Genomic DNA, 15,963 nt, shown 5'->3' with positions numbered 1-15,963 from the left:
ACTAGAAATGTAGACTGGCTGGTAATTTGAATATCAAGTTAATGAAAATATTTGATAATTGGTAAGTAGCCCTTAAATAATTTTAAAGCAAGAAACTGATATTATCAAAGTGAGGCTTGGGAAGGATTCACTCTTCTCACATAGATTGAAGCAAGGAGAAAAGTCAGAAGACTAATGGGAGTGCAGGCAGGAGGTACGACACCAGCACTGAGATGGCAACCATGAGAATGGAAAGTCAAAGACAGCCGGGAGAAGGCTTTGAACAAACAAGGATGAGATCTAATGATTGATGCAAAAGGAAAGTCAAGAAATAAGGTTGAGTCACTAGTGTTTTGCTCACACTCCAAACTGGGTTTTGTGGATAAACTATGAATGTTAACTTGCTATCTATGTATACACAGTAGAAGCAAGTTTTTAATCTAGAGGGTCCCCAAGATGTTCTCAAAAAGAGGGAAATAGATAAGAGCTTGACTTCAGCATGCTCAGCCTTGAATCCAAAGGAAATCTACTTGTATTCACACATTAAAAAAGAAATACAGAATAAGTGTTTCTTCAGTTTTATCAATTCAGACAGCCAAATGAGATCATTAAGATACCAGCTTGGGGTGGGCCATGGTGGCTCAGTGGCAGAGTTTTCACCTGCCATGCTGGGGAACCAGGTTCGATTCCTGGTGCCTGCCCATGCCAAGAAAAAAAAAAAGATGCCAGCTTGCCAGGCTGCACACACCACACATCATGTGGTTCTGCCTGGGTAGCACAACCCAACTTAATTTTTTCATGCTCATTTCCCCATTTTGTCTTAATGATTTTGTTATTTCCTTTGGCCCATTTCTTATACTGTTTTGTATCCCCAGAAGGCTTAGAGTTCTTTATAGACTTTAAATAGAGCTCAGAAGCATAAGGATTGGCTCATTTATTCTAAAAGTATATGGTAGATACAAATTGCAGATACAGTATAGAAGATATTTTGATGCCTGCTGTTTACTTTGGATAAGATTTACAACAATAATAGAGGTACATCCGACAGAAGTAAACTTAGCTATTAATGTTTAAGTCTGAAGCATCATTTGCCTTTTATGAGCATTTTAGAGCCTGTTCCTTATCTTCACAATTAGTTACTCATATGCAGCTCCAACAGGAACTGTGGAGGAAAAAGCAGGGACAGCCAGCCCTAGAGTGTACCAAATATGAAAACTCAGATTTTTTATTTGTGGTCCAGAAAAATAAAGATGGGAGGGGCATGCTTCTGTAGAGGAAAAGTAGGTAATAATTTAGCACAGAACTTGATGCAATCGCCTCAGATTTGGGAACTATGCCTGGTATCCCTCCTTTTCTTATTTTCCCAAGAAACTGATTTCTATTATGTTTCATTTAAAATAAGCTTATTGAATTAACTCATTAAATGAAACATCTGACATGACTGGAGCTTGAAATAAACGATGTGATGATCTAATGAAATACATAATGCTAAATTGTCTTGCTTCTTATGCAAAAATTATTAGTCATAGCAATGCATGAATAATTAAGAAGAAATTTTTATTAGGTACTTAGTAATATTTTTATATTTATACATCTGAATTTCAAATTTATTTTAAAAGAATATTGGTCAAATCAACTCATGTCCAAATGTTTTACTTTTTGTTCTTATTGTGTTGTCTTTTTTTAATGACTAATCTTGTGTATTAGGATTCTCTCTTTCTCTTATTTCTAATGAAGAACACATATTCTGACTTCATTAGACAGCAAGTTCTGCTGATTTTGCTTTTCTTTTTAGTACTCCCCACTCCCCTTTTGACCTTTTAAAAATGTCTTTGTTATATTGCCTCAATTTGTTTCCCTAAGTACACTGCCAAAGTAGGAATGAATTTCATTTTAAGATTACTTTTACCTATTCTAGAATAATCTTGATAGAAAGCAATTGAGAAAGACTAAAGATTACCAGGGGGAGTCTTTTTTTCTTTTTTAACCGATAAGAATTCTGACTTTTCTTTTTCTCCATTTGTGTATTAGGTGGTTGTGAATGCCCTTTTAGGAGCAATTCCATCCATCATGAATGTGCTTCTGGTTTGTCTTATATTCTGGCTAATTTTCAGCATCATGGGCGTAAATTTGTTTGCTGGCAAATTCTACCACTGTATTAACACTACAACTGGTGACACGTTTGACATCACTGAAGTGAATAATCATTCTGATTGCCTAAAACTAATAGAAAGAAATGAGACTGCCCGATGGAAAAATGTGAAAGTAAACTTTGATAATGTAGGATTTGGGTATCTCTCTTTGCTTCAAGTTGTAAGTGGACACTTTTCTCTTTTAAAAAAATTTAAATAGAAATTTTTTCTATTGTTTGGAATAAAAGAGTATTGACCATACGTCTATCATTTAGCCCACTAAGAAGAAAGTTTGTATTGTACTTTTCTTTTTGCTTATTTTGATTAGTACAACTTTCTGAGGCCAGATGGGTGAAACTTCATAACACTTAAGAGCACAGCCATAGTCAATAATAGAATAATAGAAGAATAATAGCCAGTTCTTCCAAAAGTCTTTTTCTCCTTCCCATATTGCCCTCTCTTTCCCCTTTATGAACACATTGATCAGTAAATCAATAACTTTGCTATTTTTAAATATTGCCATTAGAAGTTCATTTCACTCATGATTACACATGCCCCCAAATACACTTAACACACCTGATTTGATTGTAATTAATTTCTAGGAATTAACCACTGCTGAGTTATAACCTTTAAGGATAGATACATACGTTTTAGGATTAGATTCTCATAGTGACATGGAAATAAACACCTTGACACAGAAATTAAACCCAAACAGCTATTGGCTCATTGCAAATGACCTTTTAGCACTATAATTTAAGTCTGTTTTAGCAGAAATATTAATGTTTTCACTACTGGGAAGTTAAGACTGATTTACACAGAAAAAAATAGTGGACAATATATAGAAATGCAAAAGACTACGGCCCTTTTAAACATTTTCATTCAATGCTGCTTTTAGCTGCAGCTGTATCACAAAAAACAGTGGATAAAAACAGAGTCCAGATTGTTTGAAAAACAAAATAAAAATAGTGCTATATTTTGGCCACTGGAAACTTAGAATTAAAAAAAAAAGCTATAGAATCTCTTCCCTTGTGGTTCTGTAGCTTTTTGGGCAGAAATCTATTGCTGTTCTCTAGGGTTATATTTTTTGTTTAACTAGGAGACTAAAAAAGCAAACAAACCTAAGCTGATCAAAACCCTTTTGCAGCTCTTTTAGAGGTGTCTAAACTATGATGTCTTTCTGAGTTCATCCCATCTTCTTGTTGGAAATTCCTATTTCTCTTTTGGACATTTTTTACTTATTCTGGAAGTCTGTGCAAATAAAATAGGAATTTTCAAACTCTGGCAAGTATCATAGTAGATACCTGATATTTCCTCAAGCATTTATTCTAATACTTCCATTAATGACCATACCTGTAAATATCACTAAAGCATATTGCTTCCTCCATAAAATTGAGAAAAGAAAAACTGAAAATTTTAAGAAACCTCTTAAAATACTAAGTGATTCTGAAAATACATGATGAAGGTTCTGCATGAAGCCACTAAATAAATTCTGCTGCTGAAGCAAACTATAATACTGCAGACTTTTTTCTTTATACAGATCACCTCTCAGTTGATTGGTAACTCATTGAAACGATTCCTTAAATCACTTATCCCTGTTCCTGTACCAAGTATTTAATGGATGTATTCTATCATTGACCTGCACCATTGACACATTCAACATTTCCCTCTTTAAAGTACAAAACTTCCATTTTCTAGCAAAGAAAAATTCCTTTCTTTTCACTGCCATCATGCATCACATTTTGCTTTCTTCTCATAACATTCACCACCTCACAAGTGTTAGTGCTGTAAAAATAAAGCCATGTTGTGATACAGATGCTGAAAGCTTTGCTAGACTAGCTCACTAGATAAGAAGCAAGCCTCTTCGGGTCAAAATTCATGTCCCAGGCAGGACAAGTAAGCGATTATTTTAAGTTAGTAGACTTGGGATTCTTTTTTTAATATGGGAATTTCAAGGGTCTACTATTCCACTTTCTACTTGTCTTGCCTCTATTAACTCTTACTCTCATCAAGAAGTACAAAGAAGAAAGTAAAATATGAGATTATAGCTGGATGTTATGCTTCAGAATTCTAAAAGGATAGTTGTAACTCTGAATTTATGCATACCCGTATGATCTTTAGATTGTTACATTCAAGAGAGTTCTTAAATTGTCAGTCAATTTGATGATCTTTCATACAGATTTCATACAAATGGTCATCAGAACTAAACTGTAATCTCTGCTGCTACAGATATTATCAAATATGTTGGCATTTGTAAAGCTTCCTAAAAGTAGACTACCATATTTAAACATACTTCATTTGCATGATTCTATTAACTCAAAAGAATTGAGAAATATCTGTGAGTTGGTTATCAATCAGGAATTTATAGCAAATGATTATTTTGCTAATTATGTGCCTTAGAAATGGAAAGCTTTACTAAGATATTGTCTTGGCCCAAAATCCATGTAAATTAAGTTTTGAAATGTCTTTCAAAATGTCCTTGTTTGGAAAATATGTAAGTGAGAATATTTATAAAACATTACATCTGAATTCTTTTTACTCCAAAGTAAAACATTCATGTCCTTATCTATAGGCTACATTCAAGGGATGGATGGATATAATGTATGCAGCTGTTGATTCCAGAAATGTAAGTACTCTTTATATTTAAGTGCTTTTATAATCTAGAGTAGGTGCTTAAATTAATCCAACAAGGTTTAAGCAGCCAAATGGAATGATTCTATGTTGATTTAAAAAATAAGTAAAAATGTAACAGATCAATATTCATATATGAGTGTGGATAGCAAAGGTCTTACTAAAATAAATAAAAATATAATTTGAAAGCCAAACTAAATATAATACATTTAGATATTTAATAACCAATAATTATCATTCTATTCAATATTTTTCTATATTTTTCGTTTTGTACCTACAAATTATATAATCATTAGTAATTTTGATGTGCAGGAACATATGTGAAGAAATCTATGATTGGAGTCAGGAGTTAAAGTATAGTTACCCTCTCTATTAGGCAGTATGAAAGGTTAGAGATATTGTCCCAACAGTTTTAGATTTTTGGAATATTCCCTTTTGAAATCTATGATTTTATATGATTTTAACATCCATAAATTTACTGAAGCTTTGACCAATACACTTACCACTTCTGTGACTAACAGGTTCCTTGAAGTTTATATCAGCAAAGAAAAGCAATACCTTATCCGATTGTGACCCAAATGGCTTCTTTTAGATTCAAGAAGTGACCTGAAATCCATGCTCATTCCAAATTTGCCCTTCAAAACTTTGTAAAGTTACTTAGTATTTTTTATCAGCTTTCATATTTCCATTCTGAAGTCCCATATGCTTCGATTATCATCATAAAAATTAAACTCCATCCCTGTAATCTTTAAACTGTCCTGAGAGAGCTCAGTTTAACATTTCTGGAAATTGAACTTCCATAAGTGGCTTTAACTTTGTGTTGAGGACATTCCTGAAAACTCCACAGTTTTGATATTTTGCTGTGTAATTTGTTTTGTGTATTTGTTTGGTTTTTAACTCTTGTCTTTAGAAGGACATGAATCTATTAAAGAACTACCCGTAGTTACTCCTTTATCCCTTCCCTAAGTTAGAAGTAATTGCTTAATGCCTATTTATTATAAATGTAATCTAGGGATTAAACTCTCAATTGAGGCTTTAAAATATATAATAAAAATATATATTTATATATATTTAATATATTATATTGGTATTTAATATGCTTAATATATATTTATATATTTAATATATATTTAAAATATATATATATATATTTAAAATATATATGTATATAGGGCAGGTCATGGTGGCACAACTGGCAAAGTTCTCGCCTGCCATGCTGGAGACCTGGGTTCAATTCCTGGTGCCTACCCATGCAAAAAAAAAAGGAAAATACAGACTATATAGTTATGTTGTACTCAATCTGCAAAAATGCATGAATATTGACAGGTTAATGGTCTGATGCCAAATATCTTAATGAATAACCCAATTTTTATTTTCTAAATAAATTCATATATGTAGAAATACAGTCTAAACATGTTTAATAAGGTAAAATTAGTTCATTAATAATTTTAAAATTATTACTAAAATTCAGTCCATAAAAATTTGCAATTTGGTACACTCTCCAAATAGGTGAATATTACTTGTATTTGCAGTTACTAAATTAGATTCTGGAATGTCATAATAACCTTATTCCCACATGACAACAACCCTCATGGCTAATTTTAGACTCTTAAGAGATAATTGACTCAGAAAATAGAAAAAAAATGAACTGTCGTAGTAATACCAGGGATTTTCCTTTCTATCTTCACATGAAAAAGCACCAATGACATTTCCAGATTAAAATGTATTTTAATATATTATTCTCCTTTATGTAGGTAGAACTCCAGCCTAAATATGAGGAAAGTCTGTACATGTATCTTTACTTTGTTATTTTCATCATCTTTGGGTCCTTCTTCACCTTGAACTTGTTTATTGGTGTCATCATAGATAATTTCAACCAGCAAAAAAAGAAGATAAGTATTTCTAATATTTTCTCTCCTACTAAGATAGAAAAATTATTTTTGAAGTGTTTTCTGCACCAAATGAGTACCTTAATTCAGAAGCCAAAGGGATATCTATATTAAAATCTATTTTCATTTCCTACCCTCTCTGCCATCCCACTGCCATCTCTTTCAGGGTAAAGAAAGCCAAAAATCACTGTATTTCACATTCCCATGCATAAGCTCCCAAACATCTCTCCTCTTTTTTTTTTTAATCAGAGACCACATTTTCTATCTTTGAAGAGAAATAATTAGAAAAGAACTTGGAAAGAACTCAGGAATATGTCCTTTTCCATAAGTCATATTGTTTTTCATTCCTACAATACCCAAACTCCTTAAAATTTATTTTCCAGCTAAAACCTTAGGAATCATTGCAAGAAATTAGAAACCAGATGTCAGCATCTTCAAGTGTTTCTTTTCATACATTTTGCTTTTTCCCACCTCTCTCTCCCTCCCTGATATTTAATTATAAGCTCTTCACTCCATTATTCTAATTGAGAGCTCTTTACTTTACTAAATATCATTTATAAAGCTCATTTTATTGTACTAATTATGTATATATATATTATAGGAAGTATGGAAAGTAAAATGGTTTGTATGTTATGTATTTCTGCCCTAACTTTTTTTTTTTAACATATTCTTACAGTGGGGATTATTTCATATACAATTATAAATTAAATTTTTCACTTACCAAAAGTAATTTTCTATTTTGTTAGAAGTCTTCATATATATTGTCATAAATGACAATTATTCCACTGTAGGTTGATATTTAGGTTGTTTTTAATGTTTAATTATTTAAATAACCCGTTGATAGAAGTCTTTGTGCCAAAAAACTTCATCCTTGTTTCCTTAAAATAAATAACCAGAGCTAAATCTTTTCACCAAAATAATATGCCACTGTATACTTTCAAAAATAGTGTATAAATGTGCCTAGGTCATCGTGCCCTAATTGGCATCAAACATTCTCTTTGTTTTCTTACTATTTGATGTTTGCTAGATTAAATTGTATTTAATTTCAATTTTATGTCTTTTATTACTAGTATGTTTGAACATGTTTTCAATTGCTTATTAGCCATTTGTATTTCTTTCCTTGTAAACTGTTCCTTCATCTCATTTGCTCTTATCAATATGATAAAAGCTTTTGTTCTATGAACCTCCTTTAACACAGAAAATTCCTGCCATTATGCCCTTTTCTGATTACTAATATTGTTCTGTAACTCAATAACTGTGAGGCTATTCTATTTCACTTTTTAGCCACTGGCCTATCACATACCTGCCATATATACAACCTCTGATTTAACTCCTAACACCTCTACCAGTTTTCTTTCTAACTCTTTTACTTCTATTCTTATCAGAGAGAAAGTGGCTTTTTAGCACTATCCTCAACCCATCTTGCCATACACATACTATTAACTCTTATTTTTAATTTTTAAAAACTAACTCTTTAATTTTAATTAAAAGCATTTAAGTTTTTAAATTTAAGATGACAGGAATGATATGCTAATTGGTTGAGTGTTGCATTTCCTCTTTTAAATGTGCCTTCCCTATTTTAACTTTGAAAATATATGTGTAAAGGACACAATTTTAACCAGTATTTCTTCTTCCTTTTTATACTTTGGAGGTCAAGACATCTTCATGACAGAAGAACAGAAGAAATACTATAATGCAATGAAAAAATTGGGATCAAAAAAGCCACAAAAACCTATACCTCGACCAGGAGTAAGAAATACAAAGTGATATGGGAAAAAGCAAAGAAAAACAAAATTTGCATGTGTTTTTTCATAGAAGAGATAGCACTTAAATTTCCAGCAGCAAAGATTTCTTCCACTTTTAGATTGTCATTAATTTATATTTTTTCTAATAATGGTAAAATATGATTTATAAAAAAGAAGAAAAGAAAAAGAGAAAGACCAAAAACAAAAGAGAAGAAACAGAAAATGCATCCTTGTCTTAGGGATTTAGAATCCAAACTAAGTAACAAAAGAGCACATGGCAATATAATGTACATAAGAGAAAGTTGGTCATACAACTCAAGGGTAGTTGCCAAGTCATATTAGAGTGAAGAATGAACCACTGAACGGGGTTAAATAACATGCCATTGTCTACTAGATTAAGAAGTTGTTAAAGTAATGCATGAAATAAAACTTTACTTCCATTTTATTTTTATTGGAATCACAGAGTATTTTGGAGAAAGAAACTATTCCAATAAATGTTATTCATATATATGTCTATAAAGTTAGAAATTACTGTTACAGAAGTAAGAATCAATGACTAAACAATGAGGAATAATTCTTATGTTTCCTTGATGAACCAGACAAACTACTGAGATAATGCAAAGGCATTATCTCAAAATGTAGTGATTTTTATGATGATCAGCTCTGAAGTAAAAATATTTCCTGGGGTTCATCAGGGAACAAAATGCTGGTGAGAATTCTAAAAATCATTCAAATTATACTAGCCAACAGTTGCCTTCTTTAAAATAACAACAATATGTACTTTCTCTGTTAAGCCTACTGCCTTCCCATTGTAAGGAGAAATGTCAAGTATATTATATAAGTACAAGATATGTAGAAAGTATATAAGATGGGAGATATGTTTAGAGTTCCTCGGTGGCCCAAGGAAATAAAGCAGGCAGGTGATGGCCTACGAGAATGTCAGTGGCACAACTGGGGACTAGAACCAGAGATCAGGGACAAGGAATATGAATTTAGTAACATCAAAGCATAAGGAATGCTGTTCTGCTTTGATTATCCTTGTTTAAGGCTCAGCATTCTGTGTCTGACAATGTCAGCAAGGGCTATTTGGTGTAAAAGCATCGATACTGCCATACACGGGATTTATTTATTTTGCATGGGCAGGCGCTGGGACTCAAACCTGGGTCTCTCTGGTATGGCAGGCAAGAACTCTGCCTGCTGAGCCACTGTGGCCCACCCCATACATGGGATTTAAACACCCAGTGTAATAGGTGTGCTTTGCAAATTCCAAATTCCCTTTAACAATTCACATGAGAGGAAGACACATGAATGTTAATAGATACTATACTTTTAAAGGGCTGCACAACCCAACTGATGATGTGAAATGCTGGTTAAAGAAAATTAAACAGGCTTCTTAACTTCTCATAATCCTAGTATGCTGAACAATCTAGCATAATTTAGTATGTTGATATGCACTGTGTACTTCTGAGAGAAGTATATAGCATGCAGCATTTCTCATCAGGAATGTTCTTTGAAGAAGGGATATTGTTTTGAAGAATCCACACTGGGAAATATCAATTTAGATAACTAAACAAAAAATAATAAACTATAAACCATCTTTTACAAAATTCATGGCCATTGGCTACTACACACTGAACTAGAAAGTTAATAAATGCAAGGAATACTTATATAGATCTAATACATATGATAAAACTTCTCTGTGCCTAAATAATTTTTTTTTCTCTACAGAACAAATTTCAAGGAATGGTCTTTGACTTTGTAACTAGACAAGTTTTTGATATAAGCATCATGATTCTCATTTGTCTCAACATGGTCACGATGATGGTAGAAACAGATGACCAGAGTGAAGAAATGACTCTCATTTTATCTCGCATCAACCTGGTGTTTATTATCCTGTTCACTGGAGAGTGTGTACTAAAGCTCATTTCCCTCCGCCATTATTACTTTACCATAGGGTGGAATATTTTTGATTTTGTGGTTGTCATTCTCTCCATTGTAGGTAAGAGATATTTAAAGTCTCTTAAGTTCAGATCAGTAATATAAATGTTGAAAAAATCAGTTTTAGATAAGAGGCCGTCTCAGTACTACAAAGAACCATTATGAATATTTTGATGTATTTCATCCAGATGTGTTTGCTTTTTTACAAAATGAAAAATACAGTGAGAAGTCTTTCTATCTTATTCTATCCATTTTGGACACTAGTATAGTATTTGTCAATACAGTAAAACCTTCATTTAAATTAGGAATATGCTGTTAACTAAGATAAAAATGTTTTGAACATGTTGAGAATGAAGAACCTAAAAAAAAAAAAAAAAACCTGGATGGTTCTGTTGAGTAGAGTACAGGAAATTTAGTCTGGTATTCCAAAGAGACATTGCATTAAAACTATAGACAAGGAGCAATTACATGGTAGTAGAAACTTTGACAAAATCAGGAAAGCATAGTGCAAAAAGAGAATAAAGACAAGGACAAAACCTTAGCAAATGCAGATGGCAGGCTGTTTAAAGGTATCAGAGAGAGACTTTGAGGATTATCTTGGGAAAGGAGTTGATAGTAATGATACACATGTGAATTGGGATGACGTGGGACATCATTTTATCAGTCATACACTTCAAGACCTCACAGCAATAGCTCGTTTCATTGTAGATAGAATTTGAACTGCAGTGAGGTGAAGCAGTCTTTATCTGAAGCATGTATTATTTCCTAAATGGGATGATCTGATTGGATCAACATTTTACCATCCAATATGAGGTATCCTTTGGGGGCACATTTTCATGCCATACTCCTCTTTTCTTCTTATACAAACATGTACCTGCTTAGGTTTTCTCTTTTCAAAATGAGACAGTTGTAACTTTCAGGCACTTCATTTCTTGAGATCCTTGTCAGTACAATCATTTATTTTTTTAGGTTCTTTTTTTTTAAACAACATATATACAAAAAAGCAATAAATTTCAAAGCACAGCACAACAATTAGTTGTAGAACAGATTTCAGAGTTTGGTATGGGGTACAATTCCACAATTTAGGGCAATCATTTTTTAAAAGGCAAATGGAGAAAGAAGCTTCAAAGAAAAAGATTGAGAAATCAATGTCAGAGAAACAAGAAGCCAAAAAAAAAAAAAAAAACGAGTATAGAAATACGCCAAAAAATATATAAATAAATATATAAGAATTTTACAATGGAAGATTAGGGAAGCATGAAGTTCAAGGAGAGATAAAAATAGCATAAAAACAGCAGATTCTTTTAGATAAAAACTGACTGAAAAGATGAAATAGTATTTGGCAATTTCAGGAAAAAAATTGTATCCTTACAATCTTGTATTTATACTATTGGCCTCTGCTATTCTGCCAGGCTTGTGTATTTTTAACTTATTTCTTAGATTCTATGTAAGCTAAAAAAGAATCTACAAACATCCCTCAAAGACAAAGTACTGTAAACCTTATAGTTGATTAATTTATTGCTAAATGTCAAAATTGTTTTAGTTATTACATATATATTTGATATACACAGATAAAATTTAAAGTAACTAAATTTCAGTACGCTGAACTTTATCTTGGAGCCTTAACAGAAGTTAAAGAATTATTTTAATGGATAACTTCTTCAAGAGTTGGTATTCTCATTGTTTTTCCACAGGTATGTTTCTGGCCGAGCTGATAGAAAAATATTTTGTGTCCCCTACCTTGTTCCGAGTCATCCGCCTTGCCAGGATTGGTCGAATCTTGCGTCTGATCAAAGGAGCAAAGGGAATCCGCACGCTGCTCTTTGCTTTGATGATGTCCCTTCCTGCGTTGTTTAACATCGGCCTCCTGCTCTTCCTGGTCATGTTCATCTATGCCATCTTTGGAATGTCCAACTTTGCCTACGTTAAGAGGGAAGTTGGAATTGATGACATGTTCAACTTTGAGACCTTTGGCAACAGCATGATCTGCCTGTTCCAAATCACCACCTCTGCTGGCTGGGATGGATTGCTAGCACCTATTCTCAACAGTAAACCACCTGACTGTGATCCTAATAAAGTGAACCCTGGAAGCTCGGTTAAAGGAGACTGTGGTAACCCATCCGTCGGGATCTTCTTTTTTGTCAGTTATATCATCATATCATTTCTGGTTGTGGTGAACATGTACATTGCTGTCATCCTGGAGAACTTCAGTGTTGCTACTGAAGAAAGTGCAGAGCCCCTGAGTGAGGATGACTTTGAGATGTTCTATGAGGTTTGGGAGAAGTTTGATCCCGATGCCACCCAGTTCATGGAGTTTGAAAAACTATCTCAGTTTGCAGCTGCTCTTGAACCCCCTCTCAATTTGCCACAACCAAACAAACTCCAGCTCATTGCCATGGATTTGCCCATGGTAAGTGGTGACCGAATACACTGTCTTGACATCCTATTTGCTTTTACAAAGCGGGTTCTGGGAGAGAGTGGAGAGATGGATGCTCTCCGAATACAAATGGAAGAACGATTCATGGCTTCCAATCCCTCCAAGGTCTCCTATCAGCCCATTACCACTACTTTAAAACGAAAACAAGAGGAGGTATCTGCTGTTATTATTCAGCGTGCTTACAGGCGCCACCTTTTAAAGAGAACTGTAAAACAAGCTTCATTTACATATAATAAAAATAAAATCAAAGGTGGGGCTAATCTTCTTGTAAGAGAAGACATGATAATTGACAGAATAAATGAAAACTCTATTACAGAAAAAACTGATCTGACCATGTCCACAGCAGTTTGTCCACCTTCCTACGATCGGGTAACAAAGCCAATTGTGGAAAAACATGAACAAGAAGGCAAAGATGAAAAAGCCAAAGGGAAATAAATGAAAACAAATAAAAATAATTGGGTGACAAATTGTTTACAGCCTGTGGAGGTCATGTATTATTGTCAACAGGACTCCTTTAGGAGGTCAATGCCAAACTGTTTTTACACAAATCTACTTAAGGTCAGTGCCTACAATAAGACAGAGACCCCTTGTCAGCAAACTGTGACTCTGTGTAAAGGGGAGACAGGTTACCGTTCTCATTACCAGCTGACACTGCTGAAGAAAGAGACAAAATGGCTACTTGGCTGTGGGGACCAGTTTAAAAGGGTACAAACGTATAATCTGGGAATTGTTTAACATGAAACACTTTAGTGTAGTAATTGTATCCACTCTTTGCATTTCAACTGCCACATTTGTCACATTTTTACAAAATCTGTTCGTGGATTCATCTTTTTTTTAATCCATATGTTGTTTATTACATGTGACTATTTTTGTAAATGGGGTTTCTGTTGGGAAATAGACTAAAGGGCCACTTTATCCAGTATGCCACCTAGGGTTATGACAACCACTCGACCCTCCCGTCTACACAAAGTTGTGGTTTGCATGAGGGCATGCTGCACTTAGAGATCTTGCATGAGAAAAAGTCACAAGTGAAACAATGACTCCTTAAATTCTATTGGTGTTTCCGGGAAGGGAGATTGGATAACAACTAGAAGTGCTTTGCTTATCTTGTTTTGTCAAATCCAGCCCCTCAACCAAGGAGATCATTTTGGGGTAAGTCACTAAATCTTAGCAGTTACACGCTTTATTCAAATGTGTGGAGTCATAAATGTTATATTTCTGTTTGTTGTACTGAAAAAAAAAACTGAATAATGAATATTGCCCCTCTCCCCAAGACTGAATTGACCAAAAGCATCCTTTATAAATTTTTGCTTGATCCTGCACTTTGTTTAGCCATCTTCCGCTCTCAGCAAGGTTGACATTGTATATGTTAATGAAATGCTATTTATTATGTAAATAGTCATTTTACCCTGTGGTGCATGTTTGAGCAAACAAATAGTGACCTAAGCACAGTATTTATTGCATCAAATATGTACCACAAGAAATGTAGAGTGCAAGCTTTATACAGGCAATGTAATGTATTCTGTATCATTATAGATAGTTTGGATGCTATCACTGCATGTTTATATTACCATGCTGCTGTATCTGGTTTCTCTCAATGCTCAAAATCTCATTTATGAGAAACCATATGTCAGTGGTAAAGTCAAGGAAATTGTTCAACAGATCTCTTTCCTTTGAGTCATTAAGCAATAGTTTGCAGCACATTAACAGCTTTTTGGTTACTTTAAAATTTTAAGTGGATAACAAATGGTGAATAGCCAGACTGTACAGACATGTTACAAAAAAACACACACATACACATACACACACACACACACACACTGCTTAACCTGTTAAAAATGTGTTTAGAATTTTATAAGCAAATATAAATACTGTAAAAAGTCATTTTATTTTATTTTTCAGCATTATGTACATAAATAAGAAGAGGAAATTATCTTCAGGTTGATATCGCAATCACTTTTCTTACTTTCTGTCCATAGCACTTTTTCATGGAAGAAATTTGCTATATAAGAAATGCAAACAGAGTAGTTGTAGATTTCTGCTTTTTATTACATTTGCTACTTTTAGATTGTTTCATAGTTTTAAGGGGCAAAATATGTTCACGACTCTCATCCAAATTATACTTTGCAGTTGGAAAAGGACATAAAATATTACTTTACATTTCTAATAGTACCTGAACTGACTATTATAAGGTAGTATTCATTTTTAATTTTTGCTCTTATTTTTTCTAAACTCTGTTTATGTTTTTATTTCTTTGGAGTCATTCTGCTCTAGATTCTTCTAAATATAATCTGTTTCACATTTCTTTCCCCACAAGAACAGAGTGTAGCGAACTTATATAATCAATTTCATCAGGATATTTTGAGTTTCTTACAGAAGCAAACCATAGGCTCCTCTTTTTCCTTCTTAAAATTACTTAAACTGTATTCGTGAACTGCATGCTGAAAAATGCTACTATTTACCCTAAATGATTACTATTCAACATTAAAAATGTGCAAAACTAATAAAGATTACATTTTTATTTTATTGTTTGCCTGATGACTTTTTGTTAACAAAAGAAAAATTTTCTTCCTAACATTAGCATATCAATGAACTAGTTTAAAAGAAAATGGAGCTAGAAAAATCACCATTTGGCAACCACCATAATGGCAATTAATTCATGCAGTAATCATCAAAAATGCTAAATGGGTGAAAGTTTAATGAGGAAAAGGATATTTATGTTGTCTCAAAGTGTCTCTTCTTATTTGTTAAAAGTAAAAAAATAATGTAAAGTTACAGTGGAGACATCTCGCAGATACCACCTGCACCAAATAATTAAATTTAACATCACCAATTATGGGACTAACTGATATTGTGTGCCTCCTGATGAAATACACTGAAAAAGATATCACATGTTGGTATCCAGTCAAAATGGAAAAACTGAATCTAACCATAAGGAAACTCAAATTGAGAATATTTTATAAAATAAAATAATAATAATATTATTATTAGTATAAATATTATAAAATAACATAATTATATTATTATTGTTGTAAATATTTTATAAAATATTATTATATTATAAATATTTTATAAAATAAATGGAATTCTTCAAAACTCCCAATACAGGAAAAGCAAAGGTAGGTTAAGGAACTGTTTGAAATTGAAGATAAGTGACAACTAAACACAATGTATGTTTCTGGACTGGATCAGAGGCTGGGAAAATAATAGTGACA

At 33.0% G+C, this 15,963-nt stretch overlaps 1 protein-coding gene and 1 long non-coding RNA gene across 2 annotated transcripts in view; one reads left to right on the top strand and one right to left on the bottom strand.

Annotated features, from left to right (window-relative positions):
* The window catches only part of SCN1A (sodium voltage-gated channel alpha subunit 1), a 130,284-nt gene extending 116,454 nt beyond the window's left edge, over positions 1-13,830 (top strand). The window contains exons 22-27 of the mRNA XM_077154057.1: positions 2,011-2,292; positions 4,681-4,734; positions 6,494-6,631; positions 8,273-8,377; positions 10,102-10,372; positions 12,006-13,830. Coding sequence (XP_077010172.1) covers positions 2,011-2,292; positions 4,681-4,734; positions 6,494-6,631; positions 8,273-8,377; positions 10,102-10,372; positions 12,006-13,183 — 2,028 coding nt within the window. The 3' untranslated portion in view covers positions 13,184-13,830. The remainder of the gene's footprint in view (positions 1-2,010; positions 2,293-4,680; positions 4,735-6,493; positions 6,632-8,272; positions 8,378-10,101; positions 10,373-12,005) is intronic.
* LOC143677715 (uncharacterized) overlaps positions 1-15,963 on the bottom strand; it is a 187,143-nt gene that overhangs the window by 146,973 nt on the left and 24,207 nt on the right. The window contains exon 2 of the long non-coding RNA XR_013172831.1: positions 12,052-12,231. This is a non-coding gene — a long non-coding RNA (uncharacterized LOC143677715). The remainder of the gene's footprint in view (positions 1-12,051; positions 12,232-15,963) is intronic.

Source organism: Tamandua tetradactyla, chromosome 3 (assembly GCF_023851605.1).
Source record: "Tamandua tetradactyla isolate mTamTet1 chromosome 3, mTamTet1.pri, whole genome shotgun sequence".
Lineage (NCBI taxonomy): Eukaryota > Metazoa > Chordata > Mammalia > Pilosa > Myrmecophagidae > Tamandua > Tamandua tetradactyla.
This window is presented reverse-complemented; position numbering and strand designations above follow the sequence as displayed.